At 37.4% G+C, this 27,948-nt stretch overlaps 1 protein-coding gene across 2 annotated transcripts in view; it reads left to right on the top strand.

Annotated features, from left to right (window-relative positions):
* CDKAL1 (CDK5 regulatory subunit associated protein 1 like 1) overlaps nt 1-27,948 on the top strand; it is a 379,742-nt gene that overhangs the window by 151,314 nt on the left and 200,480 nt on the right. For both annotated transcript variants that reach the window (XM_066323931.1, XM_066323939.1), the window contains exon 9: nt 21,151-21,254. In XM_066323931.1, the coding sequence (XP_066180028.1) occupies nt 21,151-21,254 (104 nt within the window). The remainder of the gene's footprint in view (nt 1-21,150; nt 21,255-27,948) is intronic.

Genomic DNA, 27,948 nt, shown 5'->3' with positions numbered 1-27,948 from the left:
TTTGCAGATCCCTCTGGAGTAAATGTCTGCCACCATGCTGATCTTGAAAGGAAGATGGTCTTGATTTCAAGATAATCCCTCACAAAAAGGAAGATGTCTATACACAAAAAGCTTGTTGCATTAAATGTGTAATTAGCATATAAACTTTTCACTAAGTATTTGCATATAAGAAATATCTTTTTCTCTTATGCTTTAATACTGTTGGATTTTAGGTTTGTACATCCCTTTGTGATTTCTGCCACCATTACTCTCTTTACGATGCTACTTTCTCATTTTTAATCTTCACTGCTTGAACTCACTTCTTTGAATTTCGGTTCTATCCCTGGGATTTCAAGTACAGCACTTGTGAAACCCCTTAGCTGTAGGATCTGAATTTCTCTGATGTCATGCTGTCTTTTTCAATGACAAAGTAATCCTGAACTGGGCTTCTTTACTTTCCCTGTACGGATTAGAGCATGATCCTCTGCCAAGAGTAATTTTGAGAGGAAAAAAAAAATACAGAGTTCAAAGAGTCTTTAGAGGACTTTTCTCATTAGTACATTAAATACCTGCAGTTGTGACATCATTTGTGATATGACCCAAAACCTCATATTCCTTTCTCAGGTTGTATTTTTTGTTGCTGTTGTTTAACGTTGTTAAAATGGCTCTAGGAGAGGCATGTGTTCAATGAACAGCATGCATCTTCTTCTTTCCAAAAAATGCTTGGCCAGTCTTTCATTAAGTTTGCTGACATATGACACCTAAGAATTATTCCTGTAAATAGTTGTTTCTTTGGCTTTATTTTGCTATTCAGAATGACATACACTAGCAATTTCATACTGTATTCTAAGTCTGCCTGTATTGGAATGTAATGGAACGCATATTTTTAATTTCCCTGTTGTTATGATGATGGATTTTTTGCACTGTTGCTTCAGTGGTGCTGTTTGGTGATGTCAAAGTAAACTGACATCTAAATCTGCGTTGTCCACTTGGCTCTTCTCATAATTCTGTGATATGCAGTTCTCACAGAGTGAAGGTTTTCAGTGGAGTCAGAAGGTACATGTTGGTGAAGTTCTTTGCCATAGGCAGAAATCATTATGACATTGTTTGTATACACTGAGCACTACTGGCCTGGAAATCTTTCTGTTCGGTGTTTTGTGTTCATGCTATTTTGTGAGCTCTCATTTTTTAAAAAATGCTGGTTAGCTACATGTAAATTCTACAGCTGTTTTTTCTGGGTCATGAAAACTACCTCTTTCAAGTCTGCTGAATTACTTCTGCATCGAGTTAGAAGAAAATCGTTTTGATTGTTTCCATTTTTGCCCATTTGCCTCCCTTAGGTTATTTCCTTCCAGCTTCACGAATTTGAACTTTTTCTGCAGAGTGCCACCGTGAGTTTAGAATTTGCATCAGACCTTCCCCTTATACATTTTGATATTATTCCTTTTGCTCTTGTACATCTTGTCTTGAGAAAATTTGCTATTTCACAGTTCATTTACGAGACTTAGTAAGACTCATAAAACTTGCCAGAAATCACTGTGCAATTCTCTAAACTCTAGTGTACCACACAACTTGCAAGTCAGTGAGAAAAACAGCAGCAATCACATGCTCCAACTGCGTCATCTCGTTAAAACTTTGGGCAGCTCCAGGCATTTTTGTGCTTCTCCGTCACTAGGTGGCTTCCCACACTGCGCAGCTCTGTGACTGTTTAAACCCAAGAGGAAGATCACCAGAGTTTAACACAAGCCTCAGTTGTCAACTTAAACTACTTGGGGAAAGGCTAAGAGTGGGGGGGTGGAGGAACCAAGCTTGATTTTGCCTTGTGTAACTATGATATATAGCTTCCTGCACTTTTAGGTCATTCCTTTCAGTGCCACTTTCCTGATTATTTTGGAGGCTGGTTCAGAAGATGAGACAGCTTTAACATCCTGGAACCTGATAACAGGTTAGCACAAGACTGTCGTAAGGAGACTTCCTGCCTCCCTCTCTGGCAGAGGCTTACTTCCAGAAGTGGTTTTGGATCACACAACAAGCTGCATTTTGTAGTCTGTCTGAGAAGAGATCGTTTAGAATTTGCTTGCAATTTCATATATCCGTAATTCTGACATGAGTATGCTCTCTGAGGTTGGAGATTAATTCCTCCCTGTTGAGCAGAGCATTCATCTGCGTCCCTTCTCTTAACACCCACATACGTATTTCCTAAGGGAAATATGGCAAAAATACTGAGAAACACTTTATTCATTTCTCAGATTACATTAAAGACTGAGAAATAAGCTCCTATGTCAAACTTACAATTGATATTGTGTTGCCTTTAGTCCCAACTTTTCACATAAAAAAAACCCCAAACTAGAAAAACAAGACAAGCTCTAGAGAATCCATTGTTTTCCAAAAATACTGTCTTGCTGAATGTTAGTATGAGAAATGCCTGGGCTTTTATGTACTCTTAGTTCTGGGTGGTTTAGTGGCCTATTTTTTAAAGTGTTATGCAACATAAGTGTTTAAAGCTAAGTGCTCATGCCTTTACTGCTCATCAGCAGAATCAGGTAACTTTTAGTTGCCTAACAATACAACCAAATTATTTTGCTGGCATCACTATGACGTGTTAAATGTCACCAAAAATGAAAACATTTTGTCAAAGGGACTGACTGAAGTGTCTCTTGTGCCCTTTCAGGTCAAGGTGTAATTTTGTTTTTTGAGACCTGAGAGGGAAATGTGTTAAGGGAGATACAAAAATAAAGATCAGATTTGGGAAATGTTTTGTGATTGAATTTGTTCTTAGACTTGACCTAGAGGGAGTGTTATTGGAAAAAGTTTTTTCCATGGACAAGATATATGGGCTTTAAAAAAAACAATATTTTGCATTACCTATCAAGTATGCAAGGCATGTGTTTATGATAATCTCATTTACATGTATGAATTTGAACATGTAAGATTTGAAAAATAAGGAGGAACAGAGTATTTAAACTGTGATCATCAGTATGGAATTTAAGAGCAAAGTCACTGAAGTAAAGGTACTTTAAAAAAAATCCTGGCAAATACTTAATGGAAAGTAGAATATTAAGACCATGCTTAATAGATGGCATAAAAGCCAATGTACCATGTTTCAAGATAATTAGTATTATTTTGAATGTTTTGTGTGGGAAAATATCTTTCTGTATATGGCTTATTTATATGGGAAAGAAAAAAAGAAGCTCTTCAATTCTGATATTTATGCTAAAGTTCAAATAAGCTGTGAATTTTTAACCTGTTAGCTTACAAGATATTTATATTTTTAGATAATTTACATTATCTCTGTTATTTCTTTATCTGTTGATGTTATTGAAGAGTCTCAGTGTTTGGATATTTTTTGTATTATTCTTCTTGACTGTCATTCTTGAAAAAGATCAAATTCCCAATTGCAAAAACAAGTTACACTGAATTGAGTAATAGTTTTATTTGTGCTTCAGATACTAAAAAAAATCTAAGATGCTTAGAGCAGATTTCTGTGTTCTTCCTCCTTTTGTTTTACTACAAGATGCATGTTAGAAGAGTTAGTGTTTACACCAAGAAGAAATAAGTTTAAAAGAGGCACTTGAAGGGTGCCCTATCCCCAGCTGTGCAATTTAGGCAATTCATGGTAAATTTTTGTGGACACAAAATTTTTTTTTCCAACAAGGAGTCTTAACAAAACCTGTTGAAATATTTGCTTTAAATTTTCTTTTGACCAGTTGTTTTTATTTTTTTCCCCACTGTACCAAGATGAATTGTATCTAATAAATCCCATGTGGTTTTTTCACTAGCCATCTACTAGTACAAATGAGGTTGAATTCCTGACTTTGAGGTTCCTTCAGGACCATCTATTTCTGGCAAGTTGCTGCTTTAGAAACTGGGGGTACTCAGCAGATCACAAAAAATGCTGAGATATTTCTGTATTACTTTGCTGCAGAGCTCTGTGCAACAGTACTGTGCTAATTTGGGGAGACTTGCAAAGTCAGGGCACACAAAAGGTGTGACACTTTCTCTGTCACCTGGATACCAATTATGGGAGGGTGTGGGAAATGATTCTGTTTGGGGTTTTTACCTAAAAGATGTTTGGGGTTTTTTTCCAAGTAGAGAAATACAAATGCTGAAGTGAAGATATGAGAAGTGCCTGGAGTTGGTTCCACCTCAACTATTAACAGTTATGTTTGGATTAACTGAACTGGATAATTCCCTGACTAGAGATGATCTTCACATGCTCCTTCTCTCTTTACAGAGATCACCCATTAGTTCCCTTGTTCAAGTTGTCATCCTTGTTTTTCTTAAGACCAGACTTAATTGAGAGGAAGAAAAAAAGGTGGTAAAATAAGATCTTAGATCCATATTTAGACTACAACAAAAGGTAGTTGTATAACTTCTTTCAGAACACTAGTTCTGCTGAGGAGTGTGGAGTCAGGCAGAGTACATACAAGTGTTCTCTTTTCCCTTCTGCTCTGATGTATGACAAGATGTACAGAAGGCTTCAGTCAAGTGCACACCAACTACTGTGTCTAGAAAATTAGGATCAGATGTTTCTCTCTGTCCCTATGAAGTGTATTAGTAGATAAAACTCCCCAAAGTAACAGTTTACATCAGTATGTCAGGTGTTCGATGGAGCTCCTGACTTGTGTTTGCATAAAGCATCTTTCCAGACATGAAAGGTCTATATGGAATGAGCCTAAATGTGACAGTTATAGTTACCAGTGCAGCATTAAGTCATGTATGTCATCATGTGAAGGAGACAGGTCTAAAGACCTCTGTTTAATCTGTTCTTTTTCCTTTGGCTTATTTACATCTTCAGGGACTCATCTTGTCCTGTGTAGCAAGAATGTGAATCCAAAAGAAATAGTCCTGGCATGATGAAAGTGGAGCTTTGTGTGTGATTCTTGTTAATGTCCTTTCTTGCAGACACAACTGCAAGTCTGAGAGCTGGTGCTTTCCTGTTTGCATATCATTCCCGGGGAGTCAAGAAACCAGAGTGCCTGTTGGTGGGATTGTGTCAGTGTTACTTAAAACAGGCTTTGCCCCTACAAATGGAGTTTAGTTGTCTGACTTTTTTGAAGCAGCGAGAAATTTTGTCTGATGTTGCCATATTTGGTTTTGATTTCAGGATAAAGAGGGGTTGCTCTTGGAGGAGTGGTGGTAAAGTGAAAATTCAGTTTTTAAATCTTTTACCTGTTTTCATGATTAATTGTAATGATTAATTCCTCATTTCAGAATTACTCTTGGTTGCCCTTTTTTAGGGAGATGTAGTCTGCATCAAGAGTGGTTGGGGATTCTTAAGTCTTTACTCTGTATCTCAAATACACTAAATGTAAGTAAAGAAAGAAGACTTAGTGAATGTTGTACTATTAGGAGTGTGGTTAACAGCTTTGCTTCTGAAAGCTTTGCTTAGTATCACCACTGACACCACCCGATATATTTAGGCAAAGCACAAAACTAGGTTTAGGCCTAAAATATCAAACTCTGTGCCATACATCTCCTTACCTTCAGTTTAAAATGGGCAAACCACATTTTTAAGGCTTCTTTTCACACACACAAAAAAGTGTTTGATAAACGTGAGCTGGCAAAGGCGGCCAACAGCCTCCCAGGCTGCACTGAGCGGAGTGTCTCCAGAGGTGGAGGGAGATGATCCTTCTGCTCTGCCCAGCCCTGGTCAAGGCTGGAGCTCTGATATCAGAGAGATAAGAAGACTGGAGTAGGCCCAGTGAAAGGGCTGTGAAGGTGAGCTTTTCAGTATGTGCGTGTATGTGCATAATGAGGACAGGGCCAGCCTCTTCTCAGCACTTTCCAGGGACAGAGCAAGAGGTGGGGGGCACAAATGGAAATATAAGACATTTTATTTAAATGTAAGAAAAAAACTTATTTTACAGTGGAGCTGATCGAGCTCTGGCAGAGGTTGCCCAGAGGTTGTGAAGTTTCCATCCTTAGGGATAACCAAAATCCATCTGGACCTGCTCTGGCTGCTGCTGCTTTGAGCAGCAAGGCCTTGCACTAGATCATCTCCAGAGGTCCCTTCCCACCTCAACCACTCTGTGACTCTGGGCTATTTTAAATAAATATAAACAGCAACAGAAAAACTCAGATGGATTTAAATACAAACATTATGGATAATAAAGGACTTGCTTAATGCTGGTGGAGACCCTTACTCCAGTGGTAGATGTTGTGGTTTCACACTTTAGAAAGCAATACCCTAAAGTGAGGATTTCTTGTCCCATGCAGAATGCATCCTCATTTCCTGACTTAAAAGAATTTCCTGCGCAATCCTGTAGGCTTGGTCAGCCTCAGGAAAGAGGAACTCTTGTTCCCAAATTCCTTGCCTGTTAGGCAGAGTGAAATATTCCCACTGGAAATATACACCCCAAGCTTCTGTCTCTAATGTAACATGTTGAATTTCGTCAGCTTGATTTACAAGAAGACACCAATGCTTTTTAAAGAAAAAGTATTTTTTTCTGAATTTGTTCTTCAAAACATAAGTATTTATTTTTCTATGTAGAATCTTGATTTTTAGGGTCTATTTTCAACACACTGGATGAGATGTAAGGTTTTAGCTTTTTTTTTTTTTTTTTTCCTTTTTTTTTTTTTTTTTTTTAGGAGTTCTGTTGATGTCTATGTGGACTTTTTGAAAAGGAGCTATTAAAGCAAAGGTCAAGTACAAAATTGTCACTCATCACATGCTTATCTGGCTTATTTTTAAACTAATACACAAGTGTCTAAGTATCACATGCTCTTTCTTGCATTGCAGACTGGTGCCAGTCCTGGTGTCTTTTTTTGTTTTTAAGAGATAAATGTCTAGTGGTTTTTTTGTTTGCAGTGACTATGGTTTGTGAGTCATGTATGTCATATAATGTTGCTTTGCTTGTGAAGTTTAATCGTTTTGCAGAAGGTAGATGGAGTCTCCACATTTTAACTTGCTATTAGGCTGAAAACTGCAGCTGGGGAATGTTTACTGAAGGGTTTGTTTAGTCATTCACATTCCTCTGTTCTAGCAGTTTGGTTTAGATCATTTGTTAAAGAGCTTAAAGAAGAACTCCCTTTATTATTGGTGCAGAAGGGTTTTTTTTCCTGCAAGTTATGGTTTTTAGCTGATTTTCTAAAATTTTTTTTTCTTTCCAAATCTATGAGATACTTTTTAAAATTTTAAGTATTGCTAAAATAGTGTAGTGATTTATAACTAGTCAAACACACATTGGAACTTTCATCTTTTGCCTTAGGTATATTATAATTCTTCAGTAAAATAAAATGTAATAACTTTTGAGATACTGTTTTTGTTTTGCATTTAGGAATAGTCTAAAGGACAGTTTTGTGAGGGAAAATAGCTCAGCCTGTGTGTTCACCAAGCACGCTGTAAGCACATAAATAACCTTTGATTCTGACTAAAGGCTTAGAAGTGATGTCTTCTCTAGGTTTGGCCATTTTGCTTGAAGACAAGGAGTATGATAGTGTTGTGCTTTTTGGCTTGTGTCTACAGTTTGAAGGGTGTCTTGCTATATCTGAAGCTGGTCTCAAAAGTGTTTCCTAGAAATGTTAAAATCCTAATCCAGCAGGTTTTTTGTGGGAACAGGGAATGCACTCCAAGTGTAGAGATTTGTGTATGTGAAAGCCCCAAATAAGCTTGTACAAGCTTGTTTGTTGCAGGTTCCTGTCTCCTGTAAATGTTTCTCTCACACACTCATTATACAACCCCTGCATCTGTGCTGCAAGTCAGGCTGCTGTGCAGACACTTTTTAAGCAGCTAATATGTAACACAGTCATTCTTTGTGGTTCAGACCAGCTGTTGAACTTACTGCAGAGTCTATAATAGCAATTGTCATCCTTAAACTAGGCCCTTTTCTTGTATTACTGGTTCATTCCAGCAGCTTATGTATTTTTGAGGGTTGTTTCCTTGAGTGTAGTGTTCAAGTCAAATACAGGAGTGGAACCATACCTCTTTATAAAAAAAAAGTCAGTTAAAGAAAACAGGGAGTTACAATCACAGAATGATTTGGGTTGGACCTTAAGGATCACCTTGATCCAACTCCCCTGCCATCCTCAGGGACACCTTTCACTAGACCAGATTGCTCAAAGGCCTGTCCAACCTGGCCTTGAACACTCCAGGGTGTGGGGCATCCAGAACTTCCCTGGGAGCCTGTTCCAGTGCACCACCACCCTCACAGCAAAGAATTTAGTCCTTATATCTAATCTAAAACCTACTTTCTTTCAGTTAGTTTGATTTCTGTATATTCCTTTGAATAGCACTTACTGCTAGTTAGGTCTCAATGGTAATATTGCTCCACCTATATTCACTTAAAACTCTGGTCTCTGCTGTCCTCCTACTCTTCTTTCTTTAGGAGTTTAGGATTTATGATATGTCTTATGTATATGGGGAATATTTTATGACTGTTGTTGAATATTTATTGTATGCTCAAATTATTTTCTGATGCAGACAATGTGTGGGGAAAAGTAAAGTTCTCTTTTCAAGTGAAATTATGAGAGTAATACCCTAAATACTCAGTTAATACAGTGGCTTTTTAATTTTAGTCTAGAGGAGCTGAATGGCTTTATTTTCCAAAGGGATGCTGTGTGAAGCAAAGCTTAGACGCCTATCTCCATCAAGTCTTGTGAGACTGGAAAGTTTGAATCTAGATCGTATAAACTGTCTTAGACATGAGCACACCTAGCAGCCTAATGAACATCTGCTCACTGAGGGGCTTTTCTTTGTCGTTTATGCAATACATTCAGATCCATTCCCCCACCCCCCCATCCTTTTCTTTAACATGTGATAAAGGTGTTTTTGCAGAAGAGAGTTTAGGCTTTTAGTATGAGTTCAAGTTGAGTGAATTCAGAAGTTAAAATATGGCCATATGTAACTCGCAACAAAACAGATAAATTTAACCTTTTGTTTTGTTTTTGATAAGACTTGTTTACATTTTGGGTTGATTTGAACATTTCAAAGGAGTATGGAGAGGCAAATATACTCCTCCATTCAGGGAACTTAATTGTGGGTATGCATCTGCTCACATGTGTGGACACAAACATAACCTGGAGCAGCAAAAGTCCTTAGTCTCTAGGAAGGAATAGGTTCCAGGGTCTCAAAGAGATGAGATCAGTTGTGGTGCAGCTTGTTCCAGTACTTGATGGTTGTCATGGTAAAATACTTCCTTCAGCCTATTGAAATTCCTGTTTTACAACTCATGTGTGTTGCTTCTAATCCTGACACCTTGAACCTCCAACAGCCTGGCTGCGTCTTCCTTGTGTGCTCCCATCATCCCTTTGTAGACAGCAGTAAGAGCCCCTCATCTCCACAAGGAACAAGCTGGTTTTCTTCACAGGGTTCTGTTGGAAATGAGGCCGTGGGAGACGAGTCTCATGCTATTATGATCAACAAGTCTCAGTTTATTGCTTCCAAAGTTATTATTTTTATATAGACAGTAATTAGCTTATGCATATTGCAAAACTACAGCTTATTATTGGTTGCTTTCTATGACGCATATAGCTTTTGTGTTTGGCCAAAGTACATGGTCCTCCCAACAATTTAGAGGGAATTTTAGAGGGAAACTCTCCACAGGGTTCCTGTTAGCCCCTTTCTCCAGGCTGCTGATGTCCCTCTGAATAGCAAACCCACCTTCCAGCACGTGAAGTAATCCTCCCCGCCTCCACTTTGAGATTTGCTGCAGAGATCACGTCCCTTCACCTATAGTGCTAGTAAAGTTGGGAGGTTGGAGTGTGCCCAGTGCCAGTCAGTGCCTGAAGAACTCCAATACTAACTAGCCACTAGTTAGACTTTGTACTGCTCACCACATCCCAGTAGTCCAGCCCATTTTTTAATCCACTCTGTTGAACACTTATTCAATCCATATCACAGAAGTTTGACTTTACAGATTCTAGAGGGGCCTTGCAAGTCAAAAATAATAAAAAAATAATTAAGACATATGACATCCCCAGTCTTCCCCATCCTGCAGGGTCAGTTGCCACCTCTTTGTAGAAAGCAAGGTCAGTTCATGTCAGACAACTCAGCCCCTCAAGGAAAATGACTATTTAACCCATCTCTATAAAAGCACATAAACATCTTATAGTATGATGTCATCAACCTTATTTGTGAAAGCATTCCTACAGGGAAATAACTAGTTTGTGTTCCTTGCTACATCAACTTGTTGGGTCTGTTCAACAGCTCATAGGCACATCCTGCAAAAGCTCCCTTTATCCAAAAGGCTGGGTCTTTTAAAGAACTTGGTTGAAGCTGAAAAAATGGTTCAAGTCAGCCATTGCAAAGATAATGTTGTAACCAGATGGAGATGTGGAAATACAAAAAAAGCTTCTATTTCAGTATTGACTAAGGCCTGTAAACAACTGAATTGCTGAGCTACTTTGTGTTTTGTCTGTCCATTCCTTTTTATTGTTAAGTCTTGCTTTGGATGACTAGAGCTGCCTCTTGTGTATTTTCCAGCCTGTAATGTCTAGAAGGCTGTTTAGATCCTGAATCCCCAAGAGGTTCTGTGGCCTGTTTTTAATGCTCTGATTTATGCATTAAGTGCTTTAGTAATAGTCTTTCCAATCTTCTTTTAAATGACTGACTGTAACTATCTGAGTTGCAATGGAGGTGACCAGGCAAAAAAAAATCGTCTTAAGTCTTAAAGCTCGTTGTCCATCTTAGTGCTTTGCAAGGAAAAACAAACAAATAAGAAAAAAACCCCAAACAAACAAGAAAAAGGCTAGCAAATTACAGTTTCTATCAGAGCTGGCAGCAATTGAACTGGAAAAGTTTCAGGCTCACCACAGACTTGAGTAGTTAAAGAGGAAATCAAAGCATACAAACGCTGGCCAACTGGCTTGGATGAATGTCAAACCATTCCAGTCACTGAGACATGAGGATACTGCAGGAGAGTTAAAAGCATTACAGGTCACCAAATGCAATACGAGAGGAAAAAGTTAAGAAAATGGCAGGGAAAAAAACTCCATAAAGTAGAATAAAAGATGTGAGGAATCATTTGAATTGGAGATTTTTAGAGAAGTACAGCACATGGATAAGTTGATGATCATTAGTAATGAAAAACTACAGTTTCCTGTTTTTCTGTGCTGTCACTAGTTTTAAATTCTGCAAAACATAGTTAAATACATTCAAACAATGGCATTACAAAACAATGAAAATAAAATAATTCATAACTGTTTGTTAAATAAGAAAGTTATGTCCATGGTCTGACTGACTCAACTCTGTAACTGTTCAAAAAGGGCATAAATTTGCTTCTGAAAATCCCTTTGGAGACTCTTAAAGGCAAACATAAGGGCCCTGGTTTAAATTTCTGTTTTAAAAAGAAATCAGTCCATGCATCTTATAAGAAAAACTGTTTAAATCAGTCCATTAAATTGCTTGGGAAATCTGAAATTTAGAATTGTGCAATTAGTGTTTGAATGTGTGGCCTTCTTTTATTTTACATTGACAAAGTAATACATAGGGACGAGTGTGTATTTGAAGCATGTGTGTATCTACTGCTGCACAGCCACCTTTATTTTCCAGCAAGACTAACAATTTTATTGCAAGACAGAAATGACATTTAGGATCAACAGCATATTATTAATTGCTTAAATCTTTGTCCCTATTGGAGTTTCTAATAGTCCTACTGCTACCACAACCAGTAGGACATTTTGGGGCAAAAAAGCTTTGCGTGGATGCAATTATTGGGAAGAGATTCTTTCTAGTGATGCTGGAAAGATAGGCTGGAAATAAATCCCCATAGACCCATGTCTATAGAGCAGGTATTTGTTAATTGCAGCGCTGGGAGTGAGGGGGATTTCTCCACCTAACTCACCTACCTTTGTCAAGTGCTGTGGTATATTTATACACTAAGTATTGCTCAGTCATTATGTCACTACAACATCATCACATATAGCCAGAACTAAGTTACATTGTATAATCTCATGCTTATTAGATAGTTCTACACTGTGCTTGTGCCTCCCCAACTGGGGGGTCATCAGGGGTCTTTGATGAAGGCTTCCAAGGTCTTCTTCACAGCTGAACTTTTCAGCTTTGCCTGCAGACCACACACAGTCATGGTGTTCCTTGGTCTGTCTGGTCTTAACTGGTCTAGAGTCTTTATTTTGTGGCATATTGGCTTTACATTTTCTCAGTAGTACCCTACCTAACTATCTCTAAACCTGGTGAGGTTTTTTTTTGTTTTGGTTTGGTTTTTTGTTTGTTTGTTTGTTCGTTTGGTGGTTTTTTTTGTTTGTTTTTTTTTTTTCTATTCAGCATTAAGCAACTTGTTAACCGTATGCTAGCCATTGCATTGTATAAAACGTTATTTATGTTTTATAGGTATAAAAGGCTATGATTCAGGTTATGTAGATGCATAAAAGATCATGTTTTAGGTTATATAGATATATCTGGTTATATTGATATCTTGTAAGTCAAGCTATATAAGCACCTTGTAACTTTGACTTAAATTATATAGGCATCACTAGGTTATAAGTGGTGAGTTTGTTTTTATTATGCAGTTATTTCCATTATTTTACCTAGACAATTCAGACCCACTTTCCCACACACATTTTACAAATGCTTTTTTGGAAATTGGAGTGATGGCAATCTCAGATAAAGTCTAAATTAAGCCTGGTAGTTTTAGTGCTGCTGAAATGTAACTTTTTTTTTTTTTTTTTTTTTAAAACACCAGGATGTTTTGACCAGTACAAAAACAATACCTTTTATCCCAAGAATCTGTGTGGTACCTGCTGTATGTTACAGAATTAACTGCAGCCTAATGTTTCCTGTGAGATTTCACCACTCTAAAAGGGTCTGTCCCAAAAGCCATTCAGGAAGTAAAAACAATGGCTCTTATCACAGGCAGTGGTCTACTTTTCAACCATGTTTTCTGTGGGGGTGATTCAGGAGCTGTGAATGTTGTGAAGATGCATGGTAAATGAAGTGGATTGGTTATAGAAGGACACTTGACTCCCTTTAGCCTTCTTCCAGTCATAGAGATCTGCTGAAATGCTTCATTCCTGAAATAGAACTTCGTATGTGCTCATTATACACACCCGAACCCTTAAAAAATTTTAATTTAAGCAGTAGTATTTAATAAAAATTTTAATTTAAGCAGTAGTATTTAATAAAAAACTTTGAAAGCTCGATTTTTAAAAGCTTTTGAAATTGTTTGTTACTAACCCAATTGTGTTTTGCAGCCCCTTCTGTGTAAGTTTGCTAAGTCCTCTGCCCCCCCAGTAGAGTATTTTATTGCTAAGTCATCTTCCCCCCAGTAGAATGTTTTAAATACAATTATACTGTTTGTTGCTTTAAATACTAAGGCAGTTGTCAAGTCACAGCCTTCTGCAACTTTATAAATTAAATCAAGTCTCCAGGAATCCTGTCCACAGAGGTCGTTTTCCAGCCACTGCTGTTCATTAGGAGGGATGTGAGAGTAACAGTTTCTTATGCATGGTGATAAAGTGATGTTGGGCTGTTCTGCCACTGCCTCTCTGGGGTTAGCTGTGAGCAGATTTCTAAGAAAGTATCTTTTTTATCTGAGATTTTTCTGCCATAGCTCTTCATTTCTACCCCCTTCATTACTAGGATTTGACTGAGACCAGGAGTCACCATCTTCTAAATATTGTTACTGTTTATGAAGTGCTGAAAGAATTGATGACTTGTAGTTACAATGCTGTGGCATTTTCTGCTCCCTGCAACCGCAGAACCTCATTTATCTACCTGTGCTGTTTTAGCTGAGTTGCTTTCTCCATATTAATGCCTGTCTTGATCTGCCCCCAAAGCTGAGTTTTACATAGCCACGCAGCTATTTGGAAATACTTCTAAAATAGCTCATGTCTCTGTGAATCATAGGGCCTTAGTTTGAATTGCAGAGAAAGAAAAACATTGCAGTTTCCAGTAAGCATCAAGCACTGCACTGCTTTGGGTCAGGATGGGGAACACAGATATGTGCACCTTAGCAATGGGACCTTTTATCTTGTAATATCAGATAAATATCAGTTTAGAATGCCTTAATATATTAATTCAGTTGCAAAACCCTGTGGCCAGAGTAATTAATCAAGTTCTTTAGACAAACATTGAAAAGTGCCATTGATGCACTTGATGTTAAATCATTGGCCTTGAAGTGAGCAAGGTGAATGTAGATGATATAACTACACAGCTGTGACCTTTGAATCACCTGCACTTGACTGTAGGAATTCAGTTTCAGAAAATGCAAATATTTAAAGTGCGAAATTAAACCATATTATGGCTTATCAAACCAATGGAGCTGCATTCTCTCCAAATTCCTTTTGATTAGTAACTAGTGAGACATTACCAAGTAAAACACTGGTTTCAAAGGTCTTTAGAAGAACAAAATTTAACGCACTTTCTTGCCATTTTGCTGAGCATGGCATGAGTAGCAGAATTAAAAAACAGCATCTCATGGTTGTATGATACTTTGAGAAAAATGTGTGCGGTGTCCCATGTGTTGTATAGTATTACTTGAAGGGTCATACCATTTTCTGCTAAAACTCTCTTGAGAGACATTTTAGGCTGGCACTGCACTTTCAGAGAACTTTTATCACAGCGTATCTCTAAAATACTTGGCTACAAAGATAAGTTTGGACAAGTCCTGTTCTTATCATATCAAAAATGTTGTAACCTCAAGTGCATGTGTGTACCTGTGGCTGGTGTCCAAGCTCAGTCTGAACAAGCTGGGATACCAGAAACAGTATTTCTGTAATAATGTGGTTTGCTGCTTAGACTAATTAGCCCTTATGAGAAATTGCTTCACACTGTTTCAAAAGCATTTTAAATCGTGAATATTTCTAAAGTGAAAACAACCTCCCATGCCCCAAATATTTGTCAGGAAATTATATTCCCTGTCATTGTTGGTTGAAAAGCTTTATTGTAAAATGTGCAAACTTCAAGCAATAAGAACGGTTTCCTGAAAACAAGTCAGGCATATCAGACATGCCTTTTTTAAACTTTTAATTTTTTTTTTATTTTCCTGTGAACTATTTTTTTCTCCTGATCCATTATAGTTATGCTTGAGGAAATTTAGATATTTTGGGAGTAAAAAAATAGAGTTCATAGAGGTAGAATGCTAAGAAGTATAACTTGCATTTAATTCTATAATATAGTATATTTAACTGTAAGTGTAAATGTTGTTAGGTTTTCAAAACTTGGTATTCTAAGCAGAAAAACATTTGTAGAATTTTAGCTACTAATTCTGGCTTTTGATGAATAGCTTGTGGCTAATATCTATCCTTTCACCTGCTGGGAGTAGGTATTTCGAGTATTTCTTTTGCTCAGTCAAGCCTGCAAAGGGAGTCACACTGCAGAGCATTTTTGTCAACATTACATTTGACAGAATATAAGATAAAAGTATCTTATAAAAGCATAAATCTCTTCTTTAACCTGTATTGTGAGGCAAGCAAATGATGTTCCCCTTTCAGGAAAACCGCAGTTTTAATACAAAATATTCTTGGCCTGGAGCTGTTGAGACCACCCGAGAAAGTCTGGTGGTAGGTGCAGAGAAATGGTGTAGGAGACAGTGATGAGCAATCTTTCTATGTTTGTACTGATGTAATGTGCCAGGGGGGTCAGTGGCACTGCAATACTGGCAGATTTCTTCTTCTTTTTTTTTTTTTTTTTTAATAGGGCGAACATCATAAAATCTTCAATATGTATAGCTAGTCAGATCGCATGAAGGCAAATATTAGTGTTTAGTCTGAATTGTGATTAATGATTTGATGGCGATTTCCAATTTGGTAGACCGCCTTAGGAGCAACAGGAGTTTACTGGATTATTCCAGATATTGAAGGAGCACTTCCTCAAGTCTAACCACCTGCAAAGTAGCAGAGATCTTCTGTCATATGACACCACTGCAGCATCCAATTCTCCCATCTTGATCACAGATGTATGGTCTTGATCAGTCACATTGAATTTGGGTGATGTGTGCACTAATGGCTCATCACACGCTGTAATTGAGCTGTTTTCTGATCCTTGAATGAAAGACATTTTATACTCTTCACATCTGAGAGTGGAACCTTGTCTTGACTAAACTTAGTGGCATAAGTTCCATTAAGAGGAACCAGAATTTTGTCCCTCGTGTCTGCACTCTCATGCTTGTCTGCTGCTGAAATCCACTGATTAGTCCCACCGAAGGAAAGTGTTTATTTTTCTGCTGTGCCATAAGCATCCTGACTCATAATTATTGCCATCTGTAAGGGGGAGCCTTTTATATTAAATGTATGTTTTATGAAGAATATTACTGTTTTGAAAATGAAGAGTCTGGTTAGTATAATGCACAACATGAGCACATACTAGCTAAACATTGTGAAAACCACTGTTACCTAGGTCTACAAGAAAATTTTAGGCACTTTACCAAAATGTTGATGATACTCAATTTGGTAATGTGTTTAAAGTGTTTAAATTAGCCACGTGGTAGTAATTTATCTGTGGATAATATTTTATCTTGCTGTGAATAGTTCTGCGTATTGGGCACATAGCTGATTAAGGGTTAATAATTCAAAGCAAAAGGTTAATAATTCAAAGTGCCTTAATCAGTTCAGTACGTTGGAAAACCAGGACTGAGTGTTTTTTGTTCTGGAATCACCATAAAATTTAGCCAAAACATATTGGCAATTACAAACAAAATGATCATTAATTATTGTTTTCTACAAATGTCTTGGATTTCTTTGTGAAAAAAAAAAAAAAAATAGCTGCATTAATACAAACCAACATTTACAAACCAGCTATAAATGCTTGAAGAAGGCTCCCAATTTAACACAAAGCAAATAGTCTTTTACAAGTACTGGCTTCTTGGCTATTTAGTCCTATGTATTTGAGCAACAGCTGTGGTAAAGGCAGGTTTTTAAGGATATGTTGGTTTTAGGTGATCCACTTGGTGGTGGATGCCACTTAGTCAGAGGGAGTGCTCATATTCTCAGAGCTCCCAAAAGCCTTTTTCCACTTGATTGTCTGTGGTCTGAGTATGTGGCAGCATGGCCATATGAGTGATTTGTTCTGGAAACTTGAAGTGGAGGCTGGCTTACTAGGGAAGAAACCACTACAGAGCCTTGATTATACTTACAGTTTGGTTTAAATTTCTATTTTCAAGAGTTGGTAATTCTTATATCTGTGAAAAGTGGTTAGTTCAGCATTTTACAAGTAGTTTAAGTCTGCATTCTTTTGTTGGTCAGCTGTAGCACATAAGAGTATTTCCTTTTCCAAGGTGGTATTGACAAATATGGTACAAATGGGATATAGAATTTTTGTCTCCTTTGGTTTGCTTTCTAAAACTGATCCTTTTTTTATGTTACATCTAAGTCTGTCTCTTTCTGGTTTTGTTGTATAATCTCTGTAAGAACAAAAAATGTGAAAACCTAAATTATTTAGATATGCCCAATACTTCCCTTTTATAGCAGGAATAATTTAATTACCACAGCAAAACTTGAAAAAGTCTGCCTCCAAGTTCCAACTTTCAGCTCCTACACCAAAATAAATCAAACAACCCTCTGAAGTTGCACTTAAAGACTATAGTAATAAATGTCTTGGAAACAATACCACATAATACTGTGAATATTTGGAAAGTAATACTGTGAAAGTATGGGCAAATATTATAATAATACTATGCTATATTATAATATTTATATAGATAATATATATTTCATATAATACCATAATAATACTATAGTATTGTTATAATAAATATCATAATAATACTGTGAATATTTTTGAATTTGTGCTTTTTTTCCCCAATTTTTCATGCTCTCTTTGTGACAGAGTTTACTGAAGTACCATAGAAGAGCTGCTGTTACTGCATTTTTTCAGGTAGTCATGTAGAATAAGAGCATTGATTGAAGATGTGAAAATTATGCTCTAGGTTTGGAGATTAATAATTTCAGTATTTGGCAAGTAGTACAAATTTAAGGCAATTATAAAAGCTGTCGTTGGATTCTCTTGTGTGTTTCTTTACCCCCAAATCTAAGCTTAAATTTGAGTCAAATAAATTTACTTTATCCCAAGAGAAAAAAAATCTTAATGAATCCCTTTGTTACTGATGGCTGACAGAATTATCTTCTGCGAGTGAAAAAGCTAGTGTTAAAGCAAGCTGCTGTTGAAGGGGCAGGATTGTTGTAGTAAAATTTCCTGACCTGAGAAGTTTGGCAAAATAGCTGGTAATTTTATTTTCTTGGACAAAACAAAGGTTAGTATGGTACAAAGGTTAGTACATAATTTCACACTTTTTGTCTTTTGGTTTCAAAAGGGAAGACATACTCATTCTGAAACTGATTTTATGTTTCCTTGACTGATCCATAATGTTTCCTCTCTGTGTAGGTGTGTGAAAAAAAGCTGGTTTAGCTTATAAATGAATGTGGAGGGAGAGTGACAGTGGGATGTCAGGATGGGAGTGTGCTTAAAAATGTAGTGTTGGGTTGAATGGAGAGTTGTGCTTTAAAAACAAACTAACAAAAAGAAAGTCCAGAAAAGTAAAAAAAGGAAGGAGACGTGCTTTCTGTAGGGGCAGCATGGAGAGAAAGAGGGGTTTGTGGGAAAGCCATTCATGGCAAACTTTAGATTACACTGACCTAGAAGAAAAACATTTTCATTTGGTGTGTTAGTTACACAGACAAAGTATGAACTAATTATCTGCCTACACTTTCTCGATTTCAACTGCTACCTTTAACACGTGCTTTGGATCCTGTGCCACGAAAGGCTTTTCATTTGCAGAAGAAGGCAAGACACATCTGATTATAAGTTGTGTTTGGGTGACAATGAATCACCTATTTGGAACATGTTGTAAAGATTCAGATTGAGGGATTTTTTTCTGTTTCTAATCACCAGTTGTATATTTTACTAGCAATCTTTTTTGTATATATTTTTAATTAATAGAGTAGTCTGATCGCTGTTAAGCAATACGTTTTAGTGTTCTGATCTGAAGTAGATGCCAAAATCTGATGTTTTGGTCTGGTAGGCACAACAAATAATATAGATATCTAGTCTAGCAGAGAGAATCACAAATTACCTAGATGTTCTCTTGCAGAACTTAAGAGTCTGTTGAATGGAGAAGGTCTCAGGGCTGAAGGGATGTACAGTGGCAGGAGGGCATCTGAGCAAATGTTCTGGGCAGTGTTCTGCCCTTCCTGACCCCCTGCTTCCGTAAATGAAGCATGTGAGAACTATTTCTTTGTGAAGTAAAGCCTTTGGAGTTTGCAAAGCAGTAATCACCTAATGATGGAGATGCCATACATCATAACAGAAGACAAGATATGTCCAAGTAGTAAACACAGTCTTGTAGCTGGTGACTTCATCACAACCCACCCATTGTTATCTTTGCCTTTTCAATATTGTTTTGAAAATTCTGTGGTATTAGTTCCAGCTATGCTGGAGTTGAAAGCATTTGCCTATTCTGGTACCCAGATCTTTTCTTGTCCTGTTTAATAACCTTATTGATGGTCAGAATGAGTGGATTAAGTGCATCCTCAGTAAGTCTACAGACGACACTAAAGTTGGGCTGGGGTGTAGGTCTGTTGGGGAGCAGAAAGGGTCTGCAGAGGGAGTTGAACAGGCTGAGTGATGGATCAAGGTCAACTGTATGAATTTCAGAAAGGCTAAATGCTGGGTCCTGCACTTGGATCATAGCAATTGCTCTTGCATTGCTACAAGCTGGGGGAAGAGTGGAGATAACAGTGTCCGGTGGACAAGCATCTGGGGATGCTGGTTCACAGTGGCTGAGCAAGAGCCAGCAGTGCCCAGGTGGCCAAAAGGCCAGTGGCATCCTGGCCTGTGTCAGCAATAGTGTGGCCAGCAGGACCAGGGCACTGATTGTCCCCTGAACTCAGCACTGGTGAGGCTGAGTGTGCCTTGAATCCTGTGTTCAGGTTTGGGCCTCTCACTTAAGAGAAGTACATTGAGGGGCTGGACGGTGTCCAGAGAAGGGCAGCAGAGCTAGAGAAGAGTCTGGAGCACAAGTGTGATGAGGAGCAGCTGTGAGAGAGCTGGGGGTGTTTAGCCTGGAGAAAAGGAGGATCAGCACTTTATCACCCTCAACACCTGCCTGAAAGGAGGGTGTAGCCAGGTGAGGGTCAGTCTCTTCTCCAAGACAACCCGCAACAGAGCAAGAGGAAATGGCCAGAAGCTGTGCCAGGGGAGGTTTAACATGGACACTAGGAAGAGCTTCTGTACTGAAAGGCTGGCTAGGCATTGAAACAGGCTGCTCTGGGAAGTGATAGAGTCACTGTTCTTGAGAGTGTTCAAGAAATGAGCATCACACTTAGTGCTGTGGTGTATTTGACGAGGTGGTGATCGGTCCAGCATTGGACTTGATGACCTTGGAGGTCTTCCCCAGCCTTAAAAATTCTATGACCTCATGAAGCTATGGCCTTTTTATTATGAAAATGGACAGAATTTATGGTATTCTAGTAAGCTTGAACAATAGAAATATTTATAATGAGTTTTTTGGGAGTCTGTGGGGGTTTTAGAGCTTAGGTTTAAATTTTTTAATCTATAAAAAGCTAGAGCAATATCAGCTTTAAAAAGGGGAGAAGGGAAAGAAAGCACAACAAGCTTACAATGAGGGGTAGTTTTTGTTCGTTTTGGTCTTTCTATCCTTATACTCTGAATTAATCTGTCTTTAGTGTATTGTCAGGTAAATTGAAAACAGTCACATCATTCCTTCATTTTGTTGTAGAATTATTCATTAGTTCCCCAATCTTTGGTGCCAAACTGTCTTTCTAGTTGGTGATTCTGTTGGTGATTATGTTATTTGTTCTATTTATTCAAGCCAAAGGAAAGTAGGAAAATCTAATTGAAATATCTTTTCAAGAATACACACTTTTAAAAATCTACTTTCAGCCTTCCAGGAATTTTTTCCTGTATTTTTGTGTTTGGATTGGATTTTTTATGTAATAGAGGGATTGGAAACCTGGAGATTTATGTTTAGTAATGAACAATTATTAACCCTATTTTACCTTTCTAAAAAATTCCCACTCTTAGGTTTTGTATGTAGTTCTCACTCATTGTTTTTCAAGCTTTCATACAGATGTGAAAGATTTTTTAAGAAGGTAGGACAACAAAATGTTTTTTCAAATGATTTCATTGATTTTTGAGTGGAATACTAACTATTTTCTGGTCATAGATATAAAAACTCATTTCCATATGTATATAATAAATACAGCTGTACATATAATGGCTTTCCTGGCTAAAACTGAGTATTTTCATTTTCTGAACAGATGCCTCAATGCATGTACCTACTGTAAAACTAAGCATGCCAGAGGAGATCTAGCAAGTTATCCTATTGAAGAACTGGTGGACAGAGCCAAACAGTCTTTTCAAGGTAAGGAGTTTTATCCCTACAATAGAAGTCAGCCACTGAAGTGTTTCTGGGCTTACCTTCACACATAAATGGTTGGGGTATGGTATGACTCTGTTGTTATCAGTAGTCATACCTCTGTCTTGTGGTGCCTTTGTGGTAGAAATCCATGCTTTTGTTATGGTGTGCACCACAATTTACAAAATGTAGTCTTTAAGGAGTATTTTATTATGATTTTAAGATTGTTCAAGTGACATTGTGTGCATGCACCTTGTTGAGGTGATGTGGAATAGGTAAAATAGGGGCATTTTATGGTCACTAATTTCTTAAAGAGGGTGATGGAAACCTTTTTTCATTCAGCTATGAAGTAAGTTTCATGAGCCTCCCAAGGATTCTTAAATCTTATTTAGGCATACATTCCTTTTGCTGGTAATTGATTAGGTGGAGGAGTTCTGGGATGTTTCTGAGACCCATACAAAACTTATCAGCATTTAAGTTCAGTAGGATATTTGTAATGTCACATGGATTCAATCAGGTATTAAATTTTTCCTGCAGTTCACTATCTGGGGCCAGTATCTGCCTAATGCTCATGTATGTCTGGTAGTTATGATAGCTTTCTTTTATCTTAGTATTTGTTCTTTATATCTAAATTTTACCTGTGTTTCAAAACTACAGATTTCCAAATTATTCCAGTATTCATTGTGAAGGTACAGGTGTTGCTTGTTCTGTTTGTGTGCCATTTTGAAGGATTAAAATGTACATTAAAAATACTTGGGTAATTCTGGTGTTGCAACTCTTTCCATCTTTGTATTAAATACTTTGAATCAGAAGCAATAAATGCAACATTTGATGTCACGTCCTCTGTGGTCATATAGACAGTACATCCACTGGACTTTCCTTATGGCTCCAGGAGTTACAACCATTCTAGTAAGAAGTCTCCAATGATTAAAAGTTTTTTTAAATTTATCCATGTTTAGGAGTCCATAATGAACCTTATTTAGGCCAGTGATGAACTTTTGTTTATCCCTATCAGTAGTATGCAAGGAAAAATCTTTTTCCTAATCAAATCCTATGTTCACAAATTCTAAAAAGGGAGTGGATTAGCTGGTGAGGAGGATGATAAAGAAGAAGGATCCTGGGGAGGGAGAATCACTGCTGTGAGGTCAGTCTGGGTCTGCTGTTAGAGCCTGTTGCTGGAACCTGCAGCCATAGTCTAGCCAGGTAAAAGCCTGCATTCACAGTCTGCAAACTAAAACCTGCAGTCACAGTCTAGCTCGGTAAAAGCCTGCATTCAGAGTCTGCAAACTAACACATGCAGTCATAATTTGGCAGGAAATAACCAGCAGTCAGAAGCTGCAAGAGAAACCTACAGCAGGAGCTCACTGTAGCCAGAGTCAGTGAATAGTTGGAGTCAGGATGGCCAAAATGTAAAGAGGACTAAAGCAGGACCCTTTTCATGCTGTGATAAACAAGAAGTCTGTGTCTTGGCTCATTTCTACTCTCTAACAATAGGGCTGCTGCAACAGTCTGTCTTGTTATAATTGTACTTATATACCATCAATTCACATTATATTAGCATAAAGATGTATTTACTTGGCATAACAAAAAAGGAAACTTGAGTTTTGTTTGTCTTTGTAGAAAATGAATGTGAAATTTTGGGAAGTATTTGGATTGAAAAATCAGTAATTCAATTCATCTGTTGTACTGTGGCCTTTATTATAAATATTGACTCTTTCAAAATAATTTTATTTCTGATTGAAAAAGTTGCCCTTAAGCTATTGTGTTGAAATTTCTTGAAGAAATGCTATGACTTTTCTCACAGCAAGCATCACCAGGGAGTTCTATTCTTGTTTGGCCTTACACTACTACCTCTGTTAGAGGACTGTGCTGGACATAAAGAAAGAAGCAAGTATTTATTCAGTTGTAAAATGTCTTTGCCTCCAGCTTTCATATACTTAGAAATGGATGAAATAGCCAGATACTTAGTTTGCAGTGCCTGGAGAATTTATTACTGCCAGCTTGCTGCAGCTGTGGGCTGCAGAAACTTCATCAATCCAGTGAAAGACTTCAGCAATTCAAAGCCATTATTCAATTTCTTGCTGAGTTACTGAGCCACAATCTCTTCAACAATCACTTCTGTTTTTGCAGATGTATTGCTGAAGCTCTAGTTAAAAACAGAGAGAGTACAGATGTGCCATGAAAAGTTGTTCCACTTGGAAAACTGATTAAAAAGAGATGGCTGAAGTTGCCATGATTGAACAAATATCAGCCTATTTCTTGTACTTTTCCAACCTCTGAAATAAGTTGTTTTTCTTTTTGTATATTATTTTAATATATTGAATTCAATGTAAAGTGCACAAAACCTGTTGTAGATTTCTAGTACACGCTGCATACTTTCATAATGCCTTGGACTAAGTGTGAAAGTGTACTGAAATTATGGGGGATTTGCATACTTTTGCATAGTTTGTTTCCTCTCTGACCTCCATAATAGTTTTGAAGTTAAAAGTCACATGAGATTAAATAGTTCACAAAATTTCATTAACAAAATAATCTATCTTAAGTTGAAGGTAATTGAGTTTTTTCATTTTTTAACTTTAATATTTTTTTTCTGTAAACTTCAGCTGTTACTAAGTAGTTTAATTTTTTTTACATAGGCAGCCGTGTCAAATCAGAATATATAGCAGACATCTGTAAGAAAGCTAGTAAAAGAAAAAGCATTGTGAAATACAGTAAAGTGGTCTTTTGAGTGGAGAACAAATGTCTACTGTAAGATTGTTTATGCAGAGTTTTTCTGCAGCTGATTGTACAGCGCTTTCTTTGTGTCATCAATTTATTAGTAAGTTTTTTTTCAAAATGTGCTGTGTCATGTTCAGTGCTGTATTTTAGGGGATTGCATTTACAGTTATGAGAGGGTTCTTTCTTTCCTGTCCAAAGCAACTTTATGTATAACAATGTGGTTTTGCTTAGTATATGAAGTGGAAGGCTGAGGGAGCTGCCATTGGTGAACAGTGTTCCAGGGAGACACAAAAGTTAAACAAGCCTGAGCTTTGAATATTGTGTGGAGTAGTGTCCTGGGATGGCTTTGGCTAAGTTGTGGGACTTGAAATTAATTTTTTTTTCCTTAAGTGGGACTTTCATTATCATAAAAAACCCTACATATTGTGAGAGACTTTCTGAGCAAATATTTTATATTGCAAGCAATTTTGGCTCATTCAGCAAACTAAGTTAAAAATAGAAATGTTTTAATGGAATTCAGTGTTATTTCATTTTAGTTTAGAATGAAAATCTTCTTTATGTTCCACTGAAAACCTATACTTCTTAAGCATTGTATTTCTGTTGCAGAGGGCAGGGAATATACTGCTGTTAAAATATACACTGTATAATTAACTACTACATTAGCTTACTTTATGGTAGCAGTCAGTGTGCTCGGATGAAAGTCCATCTTGTCAGGAAAGTGTTCCTCAAACTATGTGAAATGATTGCTTCTGGATGGATAATTGTAGTGGCAAAATAGCACTTATTTTTCTTCCATTATTAGCATGATGGTTCACTGGCATGCCTGGTGTTGAGTTCTGAATAGCACTTCTGTTAGGAAATCTTGGACAATATGTAACATTACAAAGCAGGGGAGTACCAAAACTAAGATTCTGAATCTTGAGTTTCATTAATTGTCTTTAGCAATTATCCCTAATCTGGTAGACTTTGGAGTGTTGAGAGTTTAAAGAGATTAGTGTTAAATATTTTTCTCTCTACAAGTTTGCCATGAACAGATGTTTATGGGTGATGATAAGGATTGATTTTATATAATGTGATTGGTTTCCAGAGCCTTTCAGATGGCTGTGAGCTTTGCTGAGGGTTTCTGGCTTTAGAAGTTCTGATGAGGTACTGTCAAGACATTCTGCTTTACTCCTAGTATCTATTTTGCCCTTGCACAACTACCAGTAAATTCTCTGTATGATTTCAGGGCAGCTGACAGTCATGAAAGGACAAACATGAAGTATTGGCCATATTGTAGTTTCCCATTGATCAGCAGAAGCAGACCAGGCTGCTTGGGCCATGCTCTTGGGAGGAGATTTGGTGTCTGAACACACGGACAGAGAGTGGGTGCGCAGTGTCCAGATGGAACCTGGGCTGTGTACTCAGGGTCCTCCCAGAGCTGTAGAGAGAGCACTTGGATCTGAAGATCTGACCTAGAGATAAAGGAAGGAGGAGAATGGTAACTGTTTATCTATGGCAAGTCTTTTCTGTTCAGTCTTTTTACTGACTTCTGGGAAACATGGACTTTATTCTAATATTGCTCCTGAAGTATAATTTGGAATTGAGTTCCAAGGAGCTTGGGCTGTATTTGAGATGCTGTGACAAAAAAAATTCTCTCTTTGTTTTGCTGTGCTTTTTGGGTATGGCTACAGAGCTAAGGGGTTTTCGTTGTTGTTCTTAAGTTTATTAAAATTCTTTCTGTATCTTTTTTTTGTCGTATGAGGGTTTCAAGTTTTTTTTTTACTGCTGACTTTGCTAATGCACAGAATACTTAGGCCAAGATAAATATTTTTGTACCAGCCTGTCATTTCACAGTCAGATGGGATAGCATAATGAATTAGTTTTCGTTGTCCACATGTATTTTTTTTATTTTTATTTATAAAGAAGTTAGAATCCATCAGTAGTAAGTAGAAGCAGCATCACCAAGTATGTGAGAACTATTGTGTAACATATATAAACACGTATAACCAATGTCATAAGGCAAAGAGATGATTTAAGGGATAAAAATGTCTTTTCAGTAGTAAATTGCAACATTGGAGATGTTTTCAAGCTTCTTTTGACTGAGCAGATTAGTTTAGTGAAATTTTTTTTTGGCTCTGAAGGAAATTCCCTGTTGTCGTCTTGGCACACCTTTTTTATACAGTCAAGTTGACCACTATGTTATTGTTATTTCTGTTGTCTTCCACATGTCCTGTTGCATAAAAGATTCCTTTGCATTATTTTAAATTTTACTTCAGAATGTAGTGGAAATTACATTAAATTATTGGTGACTGCTTTTTTCTCATTGCTCTCTCCAGCTTTTTGAGAAGGAAAAGGGGAGAGAGCAGTGCTGATCCCTTTTCTATGGCATCCAGTGTCAGGACACATGGGAATGGCTCAAACCTGCATCCCTCAGGGGAGGTTTGGACTTCACATGAAGAAGTATTTCTTTACCAAGGGGCCATTCAGACCCTGGAACAGGGTCCCTACAGTGGTGGTCAATGCCCCAAGCTGGTCAGTGTTGAAGAGGCATTTGGACAACACCCTTATTAATATGCTTTAAATAAATTTCTCTATTCATTTTATTATAACAATTAAGTAGTGTGAAACAATTAAGTAGTGTGAAACGCATCTGTGTGGGTTTAAATGCTAATTCTTTATTTTATTAAAAATTGCTGCATTTAAAAATATAATTTTCCTGTGCATGTTTTTCCTTTGATTTGCATGTTTTTACTTGGCCTTTTGCAGTTAGCACTGAGACCTCCTTCTGAGATGGCCAGATGTGAGGTGACTTTGAGCCAAAAGCCATGTAGCCATTCTTGTGCATCTGTAGTGTGTGCAGTCAGTCCACTGCTGTCAGAATACTTCAAGCCTATTGCACATGCTGAGTGATAGACTCATGCAGAATAAATTCAGTGTTTTCAAGATCTGTTGCCAAAGGCTGATCACTCTGCAGTGCACTTGCAGTATGTTTGATGTTGTCATCAAAATATTAAACATACTGATCATCTCTGTGCCCTCTGGCCACAAAGGATTCTGGGATTCACAACATGCCACTGTTTTTCACAGAAACACTAAGAATCAGCAGAAGGCTCAGATTTAGTTTAATATGTTGTTAGTATTTTCATTAAGGGTGTAGAACATGGCATCTTCTAATTTCATAGTTGCCAAGAACTTTCAGTAATATAATCTTGCTTCCATTTCCTTGTAACTCTGTCAAACTTTAATTGATACTTCTAGTTAAGATCATCAAATTATTTGCAAGAATTACTTTTGGGAAAATACACTATTCCTGACAGGTTTATAAACTAGAAAAACTTAGTAAAAGGTTGTGGAGGCCTTCATGCCTTAGTGTGGCAGATCAACTTTGCCCCTGGTCACTTTTTTTTCCCCCCTCTCCTTTCTTTTTTTTTTTAATTAAATTTCGTTCTTGGTTCAAAGGGGTTTTGTGGAGACTCGCTTGATTTTGCCTGTTAGATTTTGAAGGCATATACTCCACACCTCAGCTTGTTGATATGGGATTTAGTCCTGTCAAACAGCCTTGTAGAGCAATTATGCCATAACAATTAATTTGCCAAAAAATCATGCCCACGCCTCAATTAAGACATAAATGAATCACAATAGCTTTTGCAAGTATGCAGCACAACATGCAGAGCTGTAATGGGGCCGTTTACTTTAAAGGAAAACCACTTTGACACTCATTGCCATTTGTGTAATTGGGATTTTATTGTGTAAGTCTTGTGTACCTGTTAAAAAAAAAGAGAAAAAGTGGCCCCAAAGAGCTTGTAATGTGGCAGTGTAAGTAACTGTAACACTTGATTGCATTCAGGATAATAAGTGGTTGATCACTGTATCATAGCATTGTCTCAGGTATTGTATGGGATGACAGGAAAGTTTGTTGTTTTGGGAAGACTGGAAGCAAGATAATGCGGTAACAAGGTAATTCATTCAATGAGGAATTGTCACTCTGGAATTTGCAAAA

This window comes from Sylvia atricapilla, chromosome 1, assembly GCF_009819655.1.
Source record: "Sylvia atricapilla isolate bSylAtr1 chromosome 1, bSylAtr1.pri, whole genome shotgun sequence".
Taxonomy (NCBI): Eukaryota; Metazoa; Chordata; class Aves; order Passeriformes; family Sylviidae; genus Sylvia; species Sylvia atricapilla.
This window is presented reverse-complemented; position numbering and strand designations above follow the sequence as displayed.